This window comes from Cydia splendana, chromosome 2 (assembly GCF_910591565.1).
Source record: "Cydia splendana chromosome 2, ilCydSple1.2, whole genome shotgun sequence".
Lineage (NCBI taxonomy): Eukaryota > Metazoa > Arthropoda > Insecta > Lepidoptera > Tortricidae > Cydia > Cydia splendana.
The window spans coordinates 11,174,128-11,191,599 of record NC_085961.1 but is presented as its reverse complement, the minus strand read 5'-3'; the positions used below and the strand labels follow the sequence as shown (position 1 = coordinate 11,191,599).

At 35.7% G+C, this 17,472-nt stretch overlaps 1 protein-coding gene and 1 long non-coding RNA gene across 3 annotated transcripts in view; both read right to left on the bottom strand.

The window, feature by feature from the left end:
- Positions 1-4,067: 4,067 nt before the first annotated feature.
- LOC134804124 (uncharacterized) overlaps positions 4,068-17,472 on the bottom strand; it is a 181,357-nt gene continuing 167,952 nt past the window's right edge. Inside the window, exon 2 of the long non-coding RNA XR_010146073.1 lies at positions 4,068-5,964. This is a non-coding gene — a long non-coding RNA (uncharacterized LOC134804124). The remainder of the gene's footprint in view (positions 5,965-17,472) is intronic.
- LOC134804042 (uncharacterized) overlaps positions 6,613-17,472 on the bottom strand; it is a 126,721-nt gene continuing 115,861 nt past the window's right edge. Inside the window, exons 3-6 of one of the 2 annotated variants that reach the window (XM_063776931.1) lie at positions 14,489-14,621; positions 12,424-12,557; positions 9,299-9,500; positions 6,613-6,865 (exon numbers count right to left, since the gene is read on the bottom strand). In XM_063776931.1, the coding sequence (XP_063633001.1) occupies positions 6,648-6,865; positions 9,299-9,500; positions 12,424-12,557; positions 14,489-14,621 (687 nt within the window). In that variant the 3' untranslated portion in view covers positions 6,613-6,647. The remainder of the gene's footprint in view (positions 6,866-9,298; positions 9,501-12,423; positions 12,558-14,488; positions 14,622-17,472) is intronic. The other variant, XM_063776923.1, reaches the window with a different exon arrangement.

The following is a 17,472-nucleotide window of genomic DNA, read 5'->3' as shown; positions in this document are numbered from 1 at the left end:
TGTAATATCATTCATGTAGTCTTGTGTGGTATAATAAGCTTTAGAAATAAGTTTACGCTTTACATAATTCTTAAATTTATTCATAGATAATTCAGTAATATGGTTTGGAAGTTTATTATAAAATCTTACACAATTACCCATGAATGATTTTTTAATTTTATGGAGCCGAGTGAAGGGCACTGCGAGCTTATGTTTATTTCTAGTATTAATATTATGAATTTCACAATTTTTCCTAAAATTTACAATATTTTTATGTACATACAGAATATTCTCATAAATGTATTGACAGTGCACTGTCATTATGTCAATTTCTTTAAATTTATCTCTAAGTGAGTCTCTATGGTTCATTTTGTATATTGCTCGAATAGCCCTCTTCTGCAGAACAAAAATGGTATTTATCTCTGAAGCACCGCCCCACAGTAAAATACCATATGCCATAATGCTATGGAAGTAACTAAAATATACTAATCGAGCTGTTTTCACGTCAGTTAACTGACGGATTTTGCTCACTGCAAAAGCTGCAGAGCTCAGTCTATTCAAAAGAGTAGCAATATGGGGACCCCACTTGCTTTTGATTGCTGAAACTAAAAGGAATCGCTGCTTTGTCGATGAAATTATCAATTTTGTTTGTTGTACGAGCTCGCAGACGGAATAGTCCCTATGATGGAATTAGCCACATTGACCTTAGTATAAATTAAATAAAACCTCTTTTGCAGTCAGTGCCATGTTTTATTAGTGGGTAGGTATCAGTTAATATCTTAAGGTAGATACTGAAGTTTCAATGAAACAAGGTAAACTAAGTATTCAAATCGTTGGCAATGTGAAATCCGAGGGACTACAAGATCAAGGGAATCCAAGGGGATATTAACAAAACAGAGGAAAATGCACTCAACCGACTGAAAGGTATTTCCTCCTGTCTTGATTCTCGGGAATCCCTCTATCGCGGGACTTCTCAATCAAAGTCCTGGCAAGTCAGTTTTTTTATTTATAGGTGAATGCAAACTTTTTAGTGGTTCCTCCGAGCTCTGTAGCTTTGTAAGTGCTTTGTTTAGTCGTTTTTGTTTAAAATACTTGGCTTCGAAACTGATTCACTACTAACATTGGATTTTATGGCTCTGTAGTCGTATTGATCGCTTTTGTTGAAGGCGATAAGTTTAAGATATCAAGTAAATAACATTGCTTTTATTTTTATTGTTTCCACTATTGTGGATTTATCCTTGTGTATTCGGTTAAAAATGGTAAGATTTCGAGACGGTATAAGTTGTATTAGCTATATCGCGCAGACCGATTGTGTACAATTAACTACCTATGGTACTGACTGCTCTAATTCTATGATATATATTTTTTATGAGATAGAAGGCAAACGAGCAGACTAATCGCCTAATGATAAGCGTTTACCGTCGCCCATAGATACTCGTTACACCATAGAGGGGTTGTAAGTGCGTTGCCACTTGCCAGCCTTTATATTACAAATTTGGAGGAACTTACCTTTAACGAACATTTTAATCGTTATAACTGGAAGTCAATTTCAGTCGTCAAAGTAAAGTTGACGAAATACAGGGTGACCTTAGCCATTGGACAAACCCTGAAATCCCACGTAGGGTTACTTCTCAGAAATGCTCTAACGGTAATATTTTTTTAATTAGAACAAAAGATAAAAGAATAAATTATCAAACAAAAGTTATATCCAATAATCGACAACAAAAAGAAACACACTGTATTAATATTACATTGGCAGTGCTGTTGACAATTTGTTTGAAAATATGCGGCAATGATGACATTTGTCAAAAGTCAGAATCTTATTAATGTCATAAATAAAAAAAGATAATCAAAACGGTCGAAGAAGGTTTCATACTATTTATTACCTCAGGAGCTACTAACACATACAGGTTGCTCCAAAGTAAAAAAATCGTAATTTGTTAATTTCTTCGTAACCGCTACACCGATTGTTATGATACTTTGTATACTGGTTCTAAATACCCTAATGCATATGTACATTTCGGCTTTGTCCAATGGCTAGGGACAACCTGTATAAAGTGAGCCGATCTTGTTCAACTTTGTTCGAGACATCGGCTAGCTTTATATTTCGTCAACTTTAACAGGTGTAATATGGCTAGTGAATGCGCACTTTTCTGATAGGCTTAGCATTAAAATAGCCACAAAGTACTTACCAACTTAATGAACGTACATCAATAATTCTCATTCTGAAGAGTCTTGTTAGATATTTCTATTTCTGAATACAAATAAGAAATAGTTAACTAAGTATAAGTAAGTGAATCTCACAAATGATTGACCTAGAATGTGGATCTAGGCATAGCTAAACGGAAGCGTGGCATAGCCAGAGAGCGCAGAGTACTCTAATGCAGAGAGCCACGGTATTCAGCTAACAGACGCATTCCTCCAAATGCTTGGTATTTTGTTATGGACACAACATTTAGTAGGAAATTTCAAAACATTTATTGTGACTAAGTAGGTACTAACATGGCATGGCGCCAGTTAGATTTAAATTTGATCCGAAATTATTTAAATTCTATTGTTCATTTGTGGATAAAATCCAGTTTTTATTGAAGCATAAATGTACCGTAAACTATACATAGATGTTAAATCTTTCCTTGCCAACAAAATTCTTAAATTTACCATCAGCCGTAAAAGTGTATAGCGAATTTACCAATGAATTCATTCATAATTTCTCCATGCAATTTCGCAGCTCACTGTATTTTAACAAACTAGCACCTAAACGTGTAGTTGAACAAAAATATTACTCTGTATATGATCATATACTCTCTGCTTTTCTTCCTACGCTCTCTCAGACTATGTTTGTTCATTAGAGGGGTTTTAATTTGATTTTTCTACCGTTCTAATTGCACCTCGCTTATAATTTTCTGCTCATTTATGCGGGCAAGGGCACAATTAGTTTGCCCCGTTTGTTTAAAACGAGGGCGGCTATCTTTAGAGCTCTTATTGTGTTTGCAGAAAACTTTTCATTTTGTTTGTATCTCATATGGCTGTTGAATTTGTTTATTTGTCCGTAAAGTTATTTTTACTACAGTGAAGTTGACAGACTAATGGCAGGTACAAATGTTATCATAAAAACCCGTTTAAAGCTAAAATGTTTTTCCCCAGTTAAAAAAGGTTTCCTAAAAATCTTGGTTAAAACAAGTTTTTCGATGCAGCGACTATGACCATTCAAGTAGATACAGAACCAACAGTCTGAACTTATCCCATTGCATTGAGGCGTGAGAGAAGGGGACGTAATTTCCCCCAAATTGTTCTCAAATTCAATCTAGAACGGAATCTAGTATAGAATGAACTGGAACCGACGTGCCATAACTATAAACATCTCATCGTGCACTCTCATCATCATGGATCATTTAAGGTACCTTAGTTGCATAGTAGTTACTGACACCAATACCAATCGGAGGGAAGAAGAGATAGATGTTCGATTCCAAATACCCTAAGACATCGGTTAGACATCGGTTACACGCTAATTCTGGCGTCAGTTCCGTCCATCATTCCATTGTTGCATGGACGGTGACTGACGCGAGAATGACACAAAGAGGTTACACGATCAGTCTCCTATCAGTATTCTGTAATTCAAAGCGGACTGACGAATATTATAAAAAAAAAATTATTTTCATCAGTCCAGACCATCAGTCCATCAGTCCGCGTATTACACGATAATTCTCCCATCATTCTGACCAGAATGATGGACTGAACTGACGCCAGAATTAGCGTGTAACCGATGTCTAAGATGCTCGGCATCGCTCCATCGAGTTCTATAGTGTCTAAGCTGATCAGTAGAACGACCAAGTTTCGATCTAGCGACATCTACGGCTACCGGAGTTCCACAAGTCAATATTGTAGGTAAATTCACCAGTAACGATGCGCCACCCTATACTAAAACATTGATCCACCTATGCATTTTCTGATTGGTGTAGATATTTAACAACTGTAATTCACGTAAGTATAATTCTGTCGTTTCGATAAGGTTACTCTTAAAACTAGAGATGAGACTTCGGACCCGATAAAAACCAAACTACATACTTATTTATTAAAACAACTAAAAAGATATTTGAAATTTTATTTCCTTGTTTCTTTATATACATTTTATTAAATAGAAAAATCTTTGAAGAAAATCAATATTTGCTAACTAATTCGTAATTTCAAAGGGTAAATAGTATTCCATTTACTTGTCTTACATTTAATTAACTTAAGACTAGGTACCTTTAGTATGTTTTATTCTGATAACTATGTACACAAGTTTTACTCGAAGTAGAATATTTTAAGTCATGATTTGTTAAACTTATACAACTAATGTTACTTAGGTAGAACTTGACCTGTTTTGTGACATATTATTTTTTGTAGTTATGACTTTTTTTAGCAAACAACCACTTGCCAAGCCAACATTTAAGAAGAGAAAAAAGGTTATGGACCAAATAATAAAAGGAGACCTAAATTATAAATAACTAACGTTATGTAAAATACTCCTTTAAAAAGCTGCAGATATGTCGGAGATACAACAGTAAGTATAAATATACGTGGATTGGATACTTTATTGAATAATAATCCAAAGTCAAAGTTGACTTAGAAATAATCCAACTTGTCCTGCTCGTAGTTAAATAATTGTGCTATACTAAAATAAGGGAAGGTTGGGTCATGGCCACATAGTTCTGGAAACGTCATACATATTTTTTTCTTAATACCTAATATCCGCAATCGGTCGCAAGACTATAATCAGATTGGTTGACCAGCACGCAGCACTGGTATCCTAATGAATATTATACTAATGATCTAAGTCCCCCTCATGTGTCCACAATTGCACAACTCCCTGTTACGGATCTAAGTGTCTAACTGGCTGGATTTTTCAACAAAACATGCAATAACAATTCAAAAAAACCTAAATTATATAGTTACGATAAATCACATTTGCCTTTATATCTTCTGAAGTGACGAGCTATATTCTGAACTCTAGGTAGGTCTAATCAGAAAACGTATCCTCTTCAAAAAATAAAGATTCATGTAAAATCGACGTCAAAGATATGATGTTTACACTTTTGCACCTTATGCCTTTGTAATAAGACGAAAAATGTAAACATGTCTTTGACGACGACTGTACTCCGTTATCTTATTAGCGGCTTGTGCGAGTATCGGTTAGTCTTAAAAATAAAAACAAAATCACATATCGTTCGTGAGCTCATAGATTCATATAAATGTACAAGTACCTAAATACTCCACGAATCATTGAATACTCATTAGTATTTAGTTGACTATCAGTAATTATTTCACCCGGTTGAAATTCGATCATTGCGCGATGGAAAAGCTTTACACGGAGTAAGTTTTAACAAAATATGAATCTCAGTTATGAAATAAGTACGTTGGAGGTAATTAATTGCTTGAGATTATTAATTAGACATTTTTGTTGTTGTTTTAAGTAACAAGAGACCAATGGCAATTTCATCGTAAGTATTTTATGTCCTTTTACAGTTGTGTATATTTTTACTTTCGACGAAATTCTTGTTATGATTGTCTTTACATCAATTATCATTTTGCAATTAGGTCTTTGATCGACTGTAACTTATTGAACTTTAGAAATCGAATGTTCACCCTGGTGTTTTCAAATTATTTAATAATTAATTACACTAGAGGTGTGCATATTTTCAAGAACGTGTGCTAGAACAAAGTGAAGATCTTAAGATATAATACTTTTTCTGACAGTGCTAAGCTACGCTATTATGACCTTTATGTACCTATGTAGCATGCGGTGTTATGTAATAAATAAGTTTTAGACAAAAATTTCATTTTTAGTACAAGCTTTTATCGCTGACTGTATTTTCTTGCCGCAGGAAACTAATACTCATCGAGAAAATAGTTAAGAAGCTGCAATTCATTAGCCTAAAATTACAGGTTGATTCACGAAAGCTGACACTAATGAAATTATCGAAACTTTTATTGTATGAGTGACACCTGTATCGGGACACAGTCAGAACCACCATTTTATTGGTTAACGTGTTGTTACACACATATATATTTTCATTCACTCATTCATTCCATCGTGTCAGCTTTTATAAATCGACCAGTAATGGTGTTGGCCGGTCGAAGTATTTTACAGATCGCGCATAGCTTGCCCTGTTGACCCCTAGAATTGTGACAAATTTTTGTAATTGTTTTGGATTTTTATGGGTTGGATGTCAGCCGTTTAAGCCTAATATCATAGAATAAAGCTAGAGATAAAGGCAAGCTATGATGGCGCCATATACCTATGCAAACCTTCGACAGTTGCCAACCCCATAGATTCCATTGTGTGTGCGACAAGCAGTTTCTATTTAAGTTACATGCATGAAAGTGTGCCAGTGTATGCTATAAACTTATATCTGTATGAATTGAAGTACAATAAATACAATATAATATAATATACATAATTAATTAATTTTCGTTACCCATTCAAATCAATTAAGTTTTTTGCAATGCAGCCATAAGCTAAGTGGTGTTTTAATTTTAAGAATGTATAATTGTACCAGATAATAGTATTAACAAAATACACATTATCCTGCAAAATTACAATTACTTAAGAAAATTGATGCAGTGAATTCATTATTTACCTATTTGACAGACAAATATGGATCTTATCGTATGTGCGCTAATCTAGTTTAATGCCCAATAAGTGATAGAAGCGGCTTTTTAGGAGTCGATCCTATTAAGTACAAGTTATCATCGTAGTTTTCTTCAAAATTGTTGTCATAGGCTTCGTTGAAGACGTCTTGGTTAAACATGCCGTAGTCTTGAGCCAGCACAACGGGTAGGAAAAGCATGAAGAAGATCAGAAGCCAGCTGGTGAAGCATCTAGTGGCGTTGCTGCCGAGTGTGACTGAAACACAAAATATGAAAACTTTAGCCGATTTTTAATGATAAAATTTTGTTTCTTTTTGAAAATTTAAGTAAAGTTAGGTACTTAATATAAATAAATCATGTATTTTTGGAAATTATTAAAAATGGTTAATTAAAAGGATTTCGAAATCGTAAGATACGTTTGGATATTATTAGTTACATGACAACTGCTGTTGCATTACTGTGGCGCTGCTGTCGCGTCATTACTGATGCGAGTGATGCGGTATTGACGCGGGCGCTGTCACTGTCAATTTTCTTGATAAAATAAGTGACGGACTGAACGTTCTAATCGCGACAGTAATGCGGCAACAAACGTCACTCATTTTGTCAAGAGAATTAACCAAAGAATTAAGTGCCCGCATCCCGCCCGAGTTTTATAACACAGAATAATTATTAGTACTACCGCACAGAAAGGAAACTTACTACAAAACCGAAGTATGACAGCGGTTCAGGGACGAATCATGCTGTCCCTTTCTAATATATGGCACTATCCCTTTCGGCTATTTAGGGTTGTCAAAAATCAAGTGATTATCTTATCTGTGGTCGTGCACGCAAAAGGAAGTCAAGGGGTGCCAACCCTAATAATTGCTCGGAGCAATGCAGAACCGAGCGGAGCCGAGTTTGACCGAAGTCAGGAGTTTCGCAACCCTGGTTTTAGTTAAATACTAGCTGCCCACCCCGCGCGGCTTCGAACAAGTTAACAAATTATACACCTAAACCATCCTCAAGAATCACTTTATTGATAAACAGGTGAAAACCGCATGAAAATCCGTTCAGTACTTTTTGAGTTTATCGCAAACATACAAAAAAAGGTGTAGTGATTAGTTCATTATCATATCGGAAACAGATCAAAAACATTATTTTGCTTTTTTTTTATTCGAAATGAAAAGAAGAGTGTTTGACTCGAGTGAAAGGCATCATTTTCACCCTCGGACTAAGTATTAAAATACCTTGACAGAAATTAGTGCCTTTCATACCTTGGTTAACAGTCTACTATTGACCCCAGCGTTTTTCTTACCTATGACATGGCTATTAGGATACAATGTAATCCCTATCAATTTAAAAAAATGTTTTAATATGTTAGGTTGTAAGTAATGAGCCTATCAGCCTATCAGCATTATTAAGCATCAACTGAAATTTCTATTTACAACCAGATATTTATATTTTTGAATCTTTTTGTATTATTTATTAAAAAGAATTTAGATTTAACATGCTCGTCTCACCCTTTGTACCTTTTGTAAAGCTTAGCTTAGGGATCTAATTCACTTCACTATCTGGTTCATGCAAGTAACGTACTGGGATCTAATTCAGTTAACTAGCTGGTTCATGCATGATGGCACAGACTTGCCAACGGGTGGTCATTCACGCGAGATTATCGGATTTGTTCACTGCTATCACTTCACAGCACAAAGCTGAACACAATCATAGTCTGTTGTTATCATAGTTATCATGAGTATCAAAACGAATAAGTACGTACCTACTTATATTGTTATTTAAGCGTCATGTTACAGCAAATAATTATAGAATCGGTCGAAAATGATGTATGTTCTTATCAAGTCTCATAAATGATTTTTACCTAACATATAGCTACTATTAAATATTAATTCACTACTTATTGCGGTTATCTCTTCTTCTTTAAGCCTTTTTCCATCATAAGGTTCTTTCATTAAATCCGGTGGTAACAATATTGTCTTGAATACAACGAGATTCGTCGACGAGTAGGTATACGTATTTAAAATTTGATATAGTTCATACATTATCATTATTAGTTTGTCATTTTAACAGTGACATAATAATCAGTAATAAAATAGTAAGATACTATACATAAGGCATAAAAAGACAAGTTTTTTTTATTAATGTAGTTGGAAGCTCTTCGATCTTGAGTTTTTTTGAAGCAATCAGTAGGTACTTACTCCGAGAAGCACAACATAATGTTTTGATTTTTTGAAAATTATTTAATATATATTTTTCATTTATTTAGTTACCGCCCTTTTCTAAACAGCAATGATTGATTTTCGGATTTTAAGCCATTACAACAGCACTCCTATATCAAATTTTTTTTAGAAGCTTATAAAACAAGTTAAAAATTATGCATATAATGCACCAAAGTTGAAAGTGTTAAATAGCTATTTTGCTTTGCTTATTACCTCGAAATGAATTTACTTAATATTGTTTCTTTGTTCGTCGAGAAATTTTTTCATGTTTCTTTTATAGAAATCATTTATTTCTAGGCAAAAAGCCCTCTCGAGGCAAAAATATCTACTCATAAATCTTGTAATCAACATAAAGCCATCTCATATTTGCCATTACACTTTAGACTGTATGTAAAACATGATTGACTCAAATTATTCACCTGTACGCGTGTTCAAAACAAATACATCATCCTGCATTTATTCTACCAATCCAAACTCACTTCTTTCTGGACGCGGGTCAGTCTCCGGAGTGAAGAAGTCCAGCTTGGCGGACTCGTTGTACACGTTGTACACGGTGGCATTGCAGGTGACGCGCAGGCGGCCGCTGGGGAACAGGTCCGGTGAGACCTTCAGCTCTACGCCCACGCTGGCCCAGGACAGCCCGCCGTCCCACGGGTGCAAGGTGGTCTCGGATGAACGCAGCTGGAATGAGATAGGACGTCAAATTAGAATAGAAAACAGAACAATAATACACGGTGTCACGTCGCGTTGAGTACCGATCTGACGAGACCAATGATTGAGAACATTAAAGGCGGGATTCCACCAGTGTGCGGTACAAGCAATACAAGCATTATTCAGTACAAAAATCGAAACGAAGTACCATGAACTCCTAACTAACATTTTTAGTAATACACATTTTCATTCATTTAGTAAAAAATTGTTAGGAGTTCATGGTACTTCGCCGTCGAAATGCTTATCCCGCACAGTGTTGCACGCTGGTGTAATCCCGCATTTGATTGCCGATTAGATTTGTTTGTTTTTAGCCAAACCGTTCAACTAGATTACTTTTAAAAAAAATTAATCACATTTAATGTGAATGTGTGCCAGTTTAGACCTTGATTAGTGTTTAGAGTGAGTTGGTCACAAAAAGCAGTAGAACTAAACACTAATGAATTTGTAAACAGGCCCTATGTCGAATATTATGTGCGTTCATAGGAACCAATTCAGCAGCTCTTAAGGTCCTTTGTCTTTAGCCTTCATTTGACCCAATAAATCGTATGTTTTGATGCAGAAGTATTATAACATTTTTGATAAACTTACACCGAAAAACAACTGAAAATGTAACATCCCGTACCCATACCATGTTGCAATTGTACGATTTCATCATAGAGCCAAGGCAAGCATTACTCACACAGATGTTCATTGTTGAGTGAGGCCCAAAAAATAAAATTATAAGAGGTCAAGTGCGTGTCAGACAAAACACAATGAACTTTTATACAAAACAAAATAAAAGAAACATTTAGACAAAAAAACTTTTCTTCATAGCACGTACGGGATTTTGTTAAGGATGGAGTTTTTCGGCAATTAAGTACCTACTGAGGTACGACCTCAAAAACTATTTGGTTATTTTTTACTTTAATACTAAGTAGGTATGTATTTTCTTAATGCTTTTCATATTTTGTTCCTTTGTCTAAATATCATCGGGAGAGGGAAAGTTTTTGCAATCGGCCAGAGTTTGCTTAACTGCCCGATTCGAACTTTAGATATGTCAATTAATAGATTAGAAACGATATGGATTAGATGTGTCAGTGTCAAAAGTGACATTTTTGTTTGAAGAAACGTCACATTTGACACTGAAAGTGGAAATTTAGGTGGACCCTTTGTCCGTAGTGAAACCGTATATAATTTTAAAAATAAGCAAACACAAAAGTTACAAACGTTACAAAAACAAAAGTCTACGTGCCATGCAACAAACACAAGAATTATACAAAGAAATTGAAGCAAAAAACTTCGTACCTTAGAACACAAAACCTCAGCTGCCTGTTACGTGTAAAATCATTTGTAAGGAGATTATTCGTTCTTGGTAGGCATAATTGTATGTTTTATAAGCACGGAGAACGAATGTGTTTTTATGATCAGGATAATATTTATCGGTAGCTACTTCAGTACGAAAAGAAAAAATCGTTACAATCTTACCAATGTATTTAGTTAGGTCACTACTAAACGTGAAATAAAAAAGATCTCAGCCGGGCTAGCTTGGCGCGACATTATCTCGCCCCGAGATAGACTACCCTCGTGCCTCTTTAATTAATACAATTAGAAAAAGACGGGTAGTCTATCTCGCGGGCGGGATACTATCGCGCCAATCATGTGCTAGGCCTACAGATGTGAATTAAGACTGAATACTTACTACTATTTTTCACGTTCTACGTGAACTAACACTTGAGCCATAACTATATCTTGGACATCTAATTATATAAGTAATATAACAGTTTTCGATAATAATATACCTGAACAATATTTAGCTTTTAATACCCATGGTATAATAATATACTCCGCCTGGTACTCTATTCCGAGATTCGCGAATGACCTAACTGACACAGGCCTACGTCATCATGCTGTTTACAGGTTCTCAAACTTTAAAATGTGGGAGAATTTTAACCAACGGTGAAAATTATTTTAACGGCATTAATTTTAAGTTATTCATGTAGAAACATAGTAAAATAAAACAAATCTAATGTATTAAATTAAACTTTATTTATCTATACAAGACAAACGTTTGAAAAACTAATTCACAGTTACACATTAATTACCAAGCTTACAACGTGAAAAGTTTGGAAAACACTGCGACTGCTGACACTGAGCGAGAAGGAAATAACAATTAACACGCGTTCGACAAGGATGACGGTCAGGGCATGAAGTTATCTAGATCCGAATTGTCAAATGTGACAGCGCTATCCTGTGTTACCAGTAGTGTAAACAGAATTACCCGAACGTCTGAAATTTCTTTCGTGAATCGGAAGACATTGCTAACGAATAATTAAAAATGACGTGTTATTGTAAAATTTAAGTAAATATACATATAAATGAAAATTATAAAGAAATATTTTAACTTATTAACCATAGGTATAATGTACCCATGTAACATGTTATGTTGAAATAAAGTGGCAATGTATTGTGACGTAGGCCTGTGTCACTCTGGGAATAGAAGACCATGTTTTATTAGACCATGTTAATACCTAAACCAAAACATAATATTTTGATATTCGGAGCTTATAGATTTTCCGTCCTCTTACCACAGACAGTTGGTGAAGAAGTTGCGCAGCGATTTTCTAGTAGTCGGTAGCCGAGTTTTGAGACTAAAACTAATTTATATATTACATTTTTACTTACCTACATAACTAATCAGCTTCATGCAGCCAAGCCTTTAATCAGTCCATAGCTTACCATCATAACTTTCCTGCCAGCCGCTTTGGCTAAACAGTAGAACCTTAGAACTGTAAGAGGAAGCGAAGCGAGAGAGGGTGGACGTCGCGGATCGTGAAAAGCATACGACCAACGATCCCTCAGATTTCGCGCGCGAGTTGTAGATAAAATCAATAGGTAATAGGGATTCGGTACGAACCGGTTCATCGTTGATGTAAATGGTGAGGTTGGCAGGCGGCTTGGCGGGCGCGGAGGTGCAGTTGGCCCGCATCAGCTCTCCCGGCTGGTACTTCTCCTTCTCTGCTTGAAGCACTGGCTGACTCTCTGGTGTCACTGAAATTAGCGGCGTTTTCATTAAAGTTTTTTCAATCGTATACCTGAATAATGTAACGGCTAAATGGAAACAGGGCAACACATCATAATAGTAACAAAAGTGTGATGCATTCTTTTTGATGCTGACTCCCTTGCTGTAGGATATGGGCATTGTATGTTGTTCCTTTTTTTTAATTATAATCAGATATATTATCGGAAAGTATCGGCATCAGTAAATCAAAGTGTAGGTGCGCAATCGTACAGCAAAATCTTACCTACGTTTTCTCCGAATATAAACGCAATATATTTTATTGTGTGATACACAATTACACATATCCCGCTGACAGACGGGCAGACAGTAAAGGCTTAAATAATAGAGTTCCATTACCTTTCGGGTACATAACCAACCGATAGTGATAATAAGGCGACATCGCTAAGGAAGTAGCTTAACTACCTATTCCTGAGTTTTATCAAACTAAAGAAAAAGCAATCAGTTCAGCAATCCTCGCCAGTCTTCTTCTTCTTCCTCGCGTTATCCCGGCATTTTGCCACGGCTCATGAGAGCCTGGGGTCCGCTTGACAACTAATCCCATGATTTGACGTAGGCACTAGTTTTACGAAAGCGACTGTCATCTGACCTTCCAACCCAGAGGGGAAACTAGGCCTTATTGGGATTAGTCCGGTTTCCTCACGATGTTTTCCTTCACCGAATAGCGACTAGCAAATATCAAATGATATTTCGTACATAAGTTCCGAAAAACTCATTGGTACGAGCCGGGGTTTGAATCCGCGACCTCCGGATTGAAAGTCGCACGCTCTAACCGCTAGGCCACCAGCGCTTCGTTCAGCAATCCTCGCCAGTAACCAATCTTATTATTTACTTTGGTTTTGCGGTCAGCACTTCAAGTTCCCTCTAACTTCTAATGTCTGACTTCGAAGTTCTGTGGTCGGTAGTTATGAAACTGTACCACCTTCAATAATTTAATAGTTTGTTTTCTAGAAAACTTAAAAAAAGTTAAGACGATAATTTAAAGTACATATTATCTATCTACCAATTTTTGTACTCTTTTCCATGGCCATGCGAAATTCAATGAAACAATGCCAGTGAAAACTGTGTAATTATGAATATCATTAAATACCACAAAATATAATGAAATCAAATGAATCTTTGGTAATCAGCACTAAAAGACATACCTAAATACAAAAGACAGATAGGGCTCCGCATGCGGTAAAGGGGTAAGTAGATAAGTTTAAGTTACACATCAACTACCTAGTTTACATAAACTTATAGGAGCCTCGTCTGCCAACAAACCACTCTGTGGTTTTGCAGAAGAATATATGTAATTAGTTGTAAGCAAGATTTGTGAATAAATGCTTTAATTTTTTTTCTTTAAATATCAGAATACAAACGGTAAGGTAAGAAAACAAAAAAATGTTACATTTCGGATAGGTATTTAGTAAAATGTGAAAATTGTAAGTAAGTAGTAGTAACAAAAATAAACCTTTTTAAACACACTATTATTTATTTTCACCTCAAAATTGATCCAATTAAGGCTTTCTAGGGTTTTGTAATTATCAAACTAACCTCTAGCTCTAGTTAGTCGGATACTCATATTTGAGGTAGGTATATTTGTAAAATATCATGTGTATTTGTAAAATTCGTATTGTTTTTTGGCCTAGTTTACTGTCCCACTTTGTTTAAAATGTCGTTCCCATTTGGTTCTCCGACTAATTGTCCGAGAACGATAAATTTTGCAATAATAAGAACTAATAGTGGAAAAATAGGGGACGTTTAGGATGACTCACGTTAGACCGGGCCGTGTCCGTGCCGGAGCTTCCGGCGCATCGTTTTCTGTGGAAAGCATCACGTGATGTTACACGTTTCAAAACGTCACGGAAGCTCCGGCCCGGACGCGGCCCGCGGTTTAACGTGAGTCATCTTTTAGGCTTACCAACGACGTCAAGAAACTGAGTTGCGGTCTGGGTGGAGAAGGTGCTGTCAGCAGTGACCTCGCAACTGAAGTTCCCGGCGAGACTCGGCTCCAGCCTCCGAAGGACTACTTTCTTGTCATCAGAATTGTTCATCTGAAATTTATAGCAGTCTTTATAAAGAACACGAATTAAAAACATCGAAATGCCGGGACGTGCCCCTAGCCAGCCGCGTGTCCTAAGTCGAATGTAAGAACTTCGTTCGCTTCGATGAACGCAACACAAATCGCTGGCCCAATATTACATGATTCTATGTTACATTTTCAAGATAGTTGAAATTCGACTTAATGTCACTAGTGATATATAATAGAAATCTGCAATATTTGGCTAGCGAAATGTTAAAACTCTTATTATGCTAGTGTAATGAATGGCCTACTACAAATTAATTATCTATGAATATTTATCCTACCTGTTAATATACACAATTACAAATGACATCGCCATTTATTCTAGCTAAAGCCTGTTACACACTAAGCTCCCAGTAATGTCAATCAAAAGTACAAATATTTATACGTGATATTAATTTTGAATCTATACCGGGTGTGGCCTGTAATATGAGCAAAAAATTAAACTGTAGGCTGTACTCCTCATACTGACCAACATTCGTTCAGCGACTTTTAAAAATAACTTGTGGTTTGATTTTTAATACACTTTAAAGTTTATTCTAAGACGCAATGTATTGCGAATTTTGTTATGTTTAAATGCGTGACAAGTAACGTCAATCACAATGATATGGCATGGCGATGGCGTCCATTGAAGATAATATTTATTTTGTATGAAAAATAGGGACTCTAAATACTTCATAATGTTTTAAAGTTGTTGAACAAAAGTGTCACCGTTTGAGGAGTACAATCTATGTTTTAATTATTTGCTCGTGTTACAGGCCACACCCGGTATATATTCTTTACATTTGAAGTCAAAACTCTGTCGATAAAATGTTGGTTAGGTAACTCACCATATTCTTAAAATCGCATATTTCAAATTGCGCATAGGTGCTCAGCACGTTCGGACCAGATATTTTGAAACGACAAAGAGCTCAACAATCGCATAAAATAGAACGCTTAAGGCACGTAAAGGCGATCCTATCAGGACGTTGTTATTTTCTGAAACGCCGCAAAATGTACCCTATGCTGTCAACACAGGGTTCACTAGTTTAATCGTTTTTCGAGCTGACAACACGTGTCGATAGAAAGAGCTCTTATAAACTTGTACGACAGAGCACTACAGAAACGTAGCTCAGACGTCGTTCGAACGCCCAATTTAGTTTTACTGATCCAATAAAGCAAAGGTGAGAAGTGGGCATATTCGATACAAGGAAGGTGGAAGTCGCAAAATGATTCGACAGTGATATTGAATGCATGCTCCATCCGTCGTCGTCTTTCCCTAATATTGGAACAAACTGAACAATTTTTTTTCCTAATATAATAATTAATAAATATGTATACCGATCGGAAAGTTTCGAAATGGAAATTGCGAAATTTCCACTTGAAATGTTTTCAGAAACTTCTCATATTTTTGTATAAGAATCAAAATTGAAAGTTTCCTTTGTTCCATTTCCAAAATGAAAGTTTTTTTGTTTCCAGTGAGATTTTCCTAAGGTAGCTAGGTGGGTAAGGTAGGCAGTCAAAAGTATCTTCTACCATTCTCTGATAGCTTTACAAAAAGATTTATATCTTTATATATAGAACAATTAAACAGTTGTACATACTTTTGAACGCAAACTGTCGTATATCTATTTGGAAAAGGAATCGAGGGTGGCAGATGCTTTTGGCGCGTTGTTTCTATTGATGCTGAGGACGCGACCCCAGCAGTGGCGATTTGCGAGCGAGTTGAAAGCGAGGCGAGCGCACAACGAGTTCGTCGCGAGCGCGCAACGTTCTCGCCGCGAGCACGCAACGACTTCGCTCCCATTCCAGTATGACAGTCAGTACGCAGCAAAATCGTTGCGCGCTCGCGGCGATATCATATATTCTGATTGTAACAATAGGTTTTGAATCTGATCTGGCTTTACTATGGATATGATCTGTTAAAGAATCTAGTTGAAGCTTTCTTGTACCAAAGCATAAATAATTAATATCACTACATTATTATTTTCAAAACCAGGACAGGGCTTTAGGATCCTACGCTGTTAATTTTAGACTTTTTTAATGAAATTGTATGAAGGTATAAAAATGTTCTTTTAAGAAACGTCTTTAAACATCTTAAGAAACAAACCGTCACCGTCAAACTCAGCAAGGCCGTTTCGTACGTATTTATTTTTGTTAACTTTGATCAAAGGAGATTTACTCTGGATAAGGTTTTTTTCGGGCATTGCTTATTATTCATACAATAACGATTCAACATTATACGACTGAAAAGGCATTATAATGACGAAATATGGATATATTCATGGATAAAATAATAAATCTGTTTATTTACCTATACTCTGCCAAAAGCATATTTCAAAATGCAATGTATGTCTCAATAACAGTCAACAAAGATTTTGAAGTAGGTAATACAAGTACATACCACGTTTCATAAATAAATATTTCTAAGTAATATAGAAAATGATGTGGCTTTAGCTTTTCTTACAACTAGCCGTTTCATTTAAGGTCCCTAATTAATTAAAAGACTTTATAGTTTCGTCATATATCTGTATGTCTGTCTGTCCACGACTTAGCTTAGTTAAAGCTACAATTTAAAAAAATGTTCCTCCCCTTCTAACTTTTCAACAGTGGGTCCAAAATATCATGAAATTAACGTTATACAAACTTTAATTAAAAGTAATTTGCGCGTCTCACTTTTGATTGTTACATATATAATTATGTTCATACTTACTACCTTTTTGTCCGCCTATTACGAAAGGTGAGCCTAAACACACTAAACATGACCCAAAGGCTCAATATATGTAGCCATGGCTTAAATTAAAAATGTAGGTAAAAATACTTAACCTTAAATATTACAATGG